This window comes from Camelina sativa, chromosome 12 (genome assembly GCF_030686135.1).
Source record: "Camelina sativa cultivar CO46 ecotype springtype chromosome 12, ASM3068613v1".
Classification (NCBI taxonomy): Eukaryota; Viridiplantae; Streptophyta; class Magnoliopsida; order Brassicales; family Brassicaceae; genus Camelina; species Camelina sativa.
Window position 1 is genome coordinate 9,521,255 of NC_141891.1, and position 4,771 is coordinate 9,526,025.

General features: G+C 36.1%; 1 protein-coding gene across 2 annotated transcripts; it reads left to right on the forward strand.

Annotated features, from left to right (window-relative positions):
• Nucleotides 1-1,460: 1,460 nt before the first annotated feature.
• Nucleotides 1,461-4,323, forward strand: LOC104731157 (cysteine-rich receptor-like protein kinase 11). 2 transcript variants are annotated; one of them, XR_015575522.1, is made up of 6 exons: nt 1,461-2,575; nt 2,737-2,846; nt 2,936-3,146; nt 3,214-3,457; nt 3,562-3,715; nt 3,833-4,323. XR_015575522.1 is itself a non-coding variant. In XM_010450441.2 (6 exons), exons 1-6 carry the CDS (start codon nt 1,633-1,635, stop codon nt 4,133-4,135), a joined length of 1,959 nt encoding a protein of 652 aa, XP_010448743.2. In that variant the 5' UTR covers nt 1,528-1,632; the 3' UTR covers nt 4,136-4,323. The 2 variants fall into 2 exon arrangements, 1 of the variants encoding a protein (XP_010448743.2); XM_010450441.2 differs by having other exon boundaries at nt 1,528-2,575; nt 3,220-3,457.
• The last annotated feature ends 448 nt before the right edge of the window (nt 4,324-4,771 follow it).

A 4,771-nucleotide genomic window follows, 5' to 3' on the forward strand; every position in this document is an offset into this window, starting at 1 on the left:
CTAGGAAGAAGGTTGAAAGCAACTGTGAGAATGATAGAGAGCCGCTGTTCCGACCCTAAATATATACACATCTCCAAACCGATCCGATGCAGATACTTTTGTTGACTGCCTCATTAATCGAAGATCTTGTGAATCCCGTAAAACCCATCGCACAAATCCGTGTGTACCCAAAAATTCAATCTGTTTCTCACCATCAGATCGTAAAAAATCCCCAATTAGGGATCTACAGAGATACCTAATGTCAATCATGATGGAACCAAATCTTTCACAGATCAAAAGGGAACCGAAAAGGGATAATTGGATCCCACCCCAATCACCCAGGAACTGTGACAAGCCAAGAACAGCATCGCTCGTCAAAAATTCCTTTGATTGAAAATCGAAGAACCGATCCCTCCTCCACCAAAGTTTGCCTTGTGGAGAAGATTTCCTTTCTTCATCCCAAATATCACTCCGAATCAAACTCAGATCAACAACCCACACAAAGATGGAAACCGAAAAAAGAACCGTAATCCACCAGCTCATTGTCGGGTTCACAACTCTAGAGGAATTGCCATCGCCGTCTCTAGGATAGAGGAAGAGATGTTTAAAAATAAATTATTAGAAAACCTTATAGATTTTAATAATTTAAAATCATGAAATTAAAATCATGAAATTAAAATCATGAAATTAAAATCTTGTATTTTAATTAAGTAAATCCTCTAATAAGCCAAGTTATTTCAACATGAATTTTGAAAGGTTTTTTACAGACTGGAATTTTGGTGACTTTAATGGATCTCATAAATATTTTAATCAATGTTAAAGAGAACTTTCTTCTACTAAAAGTAGATGCAATTTACTTCTTTTTTTCTAAGACTACTTTGATCTATTACTACCTAGTAAATACTTACCGTTTACGTGTAGAAAAAAAAAATACAAATTAACATCCAAGCCATGCATGATGCATGCTATGCAGAATCTTTGTTTTCGCTCAACTCAACTCAGTTATGGATCTACCTAGTAAATATTTACCTTTGTATGTGTAGTAAAAAATATACAAACTAACTAGTCTTTCATTTTTTGTAAAACTACTTGGATCTACTACTGCCTAGGATATGCTTAGTTTTAATTTCTTTTTTCCTATGGTATCATTATTAATTCTAAAAATTAGATTTTAGTTTCTTTATGTAGAGTATAGAGTCCATTGTTTGACTATTCCCAAAAGAGAGAAGACTTTGGTTGCAAAAAGAAAAGAAAAAAATGAAGTGATAATCATTTTTTTGATTATTCAAAACAGAGGAAACTTTGGTTATAGAGAAAAAAAAATGTCAAAGAGATAATAATTGTGAAGCAGCAAATGAGTCATCGTATTTTGTCTTTTACTTCGAGTCTTCTCGTCTTTAATATATCAATTTTGTCTTTTATTGTGAATCAGCTAATGAGTCTTCGTATTTTTGTCTTTGATTTGAATGCTTTCGATTATTAGACAATAACGTCTCAAACCCTCCATCTTCTTTAATTAATGGGAGCATCACTTTCACGATATGAACCACAAAATGTATTTGACTGACGACCGCATATTCAACATTTGGGAGTTCCAAGAGAATCTAATATATTATTACAAAGACAACGCTACAAAATCCCTAAAGGAAAAAGATGAAACAGAGCAGTTTGTTTTCAATCCTCTGTTTTGTTCTCTGTGTTGCTTCAGTTTCAGCACAACAACAGTGCATGAACAATGGGAATTTTACACCCAACAGTACTTACGACTCAAATCTCCGACAAATACTCTCTTATCTTCCTTCCAACGTCACGACTGGAGACGGCTTCTTCTACTCAGGTTCCATCGGGAAAGAACCAAACCGTGTCTTCGCAAGAGGGATGTGCATCCCAGGATCAACTTCAGATGACTGTTCTGTTTGTATCAAGACCGCTTCTGATGGTTTGCTACGGAGTTGTCGTAACCAGGAAGGCGCGTTTACATGGCTAGGTGAGCCCATACTTTGCCATGTGCGTTACTCCGGTACTTTTTTCGACGACATATCTACAGAGCTATACCCGCGCAAGGTTATTAACAACACTGGAGATATCAACTCAAATAATCAAAAAGAGTTCACGGCGATATGGGAAGGTTTAATGGGTCGTATGATTATTACAACCTCCAATGCAAAAAGCACACCATCGTCTAGTAGTAGCTATTACACAGCTGATGTTGCAGCCTTGACACCTTCCCAAAATATCTACGCATTAATGCAATGCACACCAGATCTTACATCTCACTCTCGTGATTGTGAGAGTTGCCTGCGACAAAACGTAGGTGACTGTGGTCAGGAGCAAGTTTGCATTGTTATACGAGCTAGTTGCTTTTTCCGTTGGGATTTAAAAAAATTCTCTAAGGCATTTGAAAATATTACGTTGGCTTCTCCTCCTCCTCCTCCACTGCAATCTGACAAAAGATCCAAAGGTGCTATTGTGGTGTTTCTTGTTCCGATTGTTGTAGTAGTCTTCATCATCGTCATCTTCGTACTGCTTGCTCGACGATATGTTGGACTTTGCTGGAGGAGAAAGAAAACATATCAAGATTTCGATTTTGATCAATGTGAGTGATTGTTCATTTGCTTTTATTTGGCCTCTTAGCTTTTAGCATGTGTAGAGACTCTATGGAACATTTATTACAACACTCTCAGCTGATGATAGATTGTTTGCTTGGTGATCTGATATCAGAGGGTGTGTCTTTGATTTTTTTTGTTATTTATGCAGCTGGTATTACAACTGTAGACTCCCTGCAGTTCGATTTAAAAACAATTAAAGTTGCAACCAAAAAATTTAGTGACAAGCTTGGTCAAGGAGGATTCGGCGAAGTTTTCAAGGTGTCATTTCTGTAGCTACTTGGTCCAACCATTACTTGTTTTTGACAAAACTTGGATTTTACGGAATCAAAGTAACTCTTTACTTGTAGGGTACGTTACCTAATGGAATAGAAGTTGCAGTGAAGAGGCTATCCAAAGCATCAGCACAGGGTGAAGAAGAGTTCAAGAACGAGGTTCTTGTTGTTGCAAAACTCCAGCATAGGAATCTTGTTCGGCTTTTTGGGTTTTGTCTTGAAGGAGAACAAAAGATACTTGTTTACGAGTTTGTCCCAAACAAGAGCCTCGATTACTTCCTCTTTGGTATGTGAAATTTGCATAAACATATGCTATTCATGATATTTTGCTAGCTGATAGCTATTTTTGTAAGTATGAGACCCTACAAACCATGAGAAATTAGACTGGAGAAAACGGTACAACATTATCGAGGGAATCGCTCGAGGGATTCTATATCTTCATCAAGATTCACGGCTCACAATTATACACCGTGATCTCAAGGCCAGCAACATTCTCCTAGATGCCGATATGAACCCGAAAATTGCTGATTTTGGAATGGCCAGAATTTTTGGGATGGACCAAAGTGGGGCTAATACAAACAAAATAGTTGGGACACGGTACGAACATACTATTACTACCCTTTATATGGCCTACGTAGTGAAGCTTGAATAATCTAGTTTTTTACGGTCTACTTAATGTTGTTTGTGTTTGACTCTTGCAGCGGTTACATGCCCCCGGAATATGTAATGCAAGGCCTATTCTCAATGAAATCTGATGTCTATAGTTTCGGAGTCTTAGTTCTTGAGATTATATGTGGTCAAAATAACAGATTCTTCCAGCAGTCAGACACTACAACTGAGAATTTCGTCACATACGTGAGTACGAGAGAAGAACTAAGTGCTCTGAAAAATGATCAAATAGTTAAAAATAAGATTTTATCTAGCTGTGGTTTTACTTGTATGTGCTGAATTGATGATTAAATTGCATGACAGGCTTGGAGGTTGTGGAAAAGTGAGTCGCCATTGAAACTCGTAGATTCAAGCATTTCTGACAATTTTCAGAACGAAGAAGTGACAAGATGCATCCACATCGCGCTCCTATGTGTTCAGAAAGATCCAAAAGATCGTCCCACCTTGTCAGAAATCCTGTTGATGCTCACAAGCGATACCATCGATTTACCCGATCCTCAACCACCTGGATTCTTCTTTTCAAATAGACGCAACCAATTACGAGAGGGCCTCGAGTCTAGCCAATGTTGCTCTAGTGAAACAACATTGGAAAGAGTTCGACGTTAGTTCCATTGGAACGGTAAAGTGTATGAGTTGAGATATAAACTTCATCAAACGGTAATGTGTTACAACACTAATATCAGCTCTTCTGTAAATGACATCTTCCTATTTGTATTTATGGGTCTAGAAAATTTGATCAATGTGAATTGTGAAATGTACTCATAGTTTATGCAAAAAAAACTCTATTGATGATTTTTTTTTATCCTACCAAAGTATAGCACTTATAAGTTTTGTGGCTATATATTTGAATTCTCATAAATAACACTAAAATGATTTATTTTTCGAAAAATACTATTTTTAGTTTTTTTCCAAAAATACCACTAAAATGTACTTTTCCAAAAGAACTACAAAAATATACTTTTATTCCAAAAATATATTTTTATTCCAAAAATAACACAAATTTGAATTAAAGTTTTATAGTAAAAACAAATCCTTAAATACTAAACATTAAATCCTCACCCCTAAAAACTATATCTTAAATATATATATATATATATATATATATATTTTTTTTTTTTTTTGTGCACCAAATTCATCATTCAAACTAGAAAGATACAGACGGATTGGGCATATTCGGACATACCCGAATAGCAAGCTTGGAAACAAAGGAGCAAGCAAAGAATCAAACATAGAGACACAAGC

What these genes read in the sequence shown, in the direction of transcription:
- LOC104731157 (XM_010450441.2), top strand. Translation starts at nt 1,633, where the DNA reads ATGAAACAGAGCAGTTTGTTTTCAATCCTCTGTTTTGTTCTCTGTGTT. An exon ending in GATTCGGCGAAGTTTTCAAG is followed by an intron (nt 2,847 to 2,935) that starts GTGTCATTTCTG and finishes CTTTACTTGTAG; the next exon opens with GGTACGTTACCTAATGGAAT. An exon ending in AACAAAATAGTTGGGACACG is followed by an intron (nt 3,458 to 3,561) that starts GTACGAACATAC and finishes TGACTCTTGCAG; the next exon opens with CGGTTACATGCCCCCGGAAT.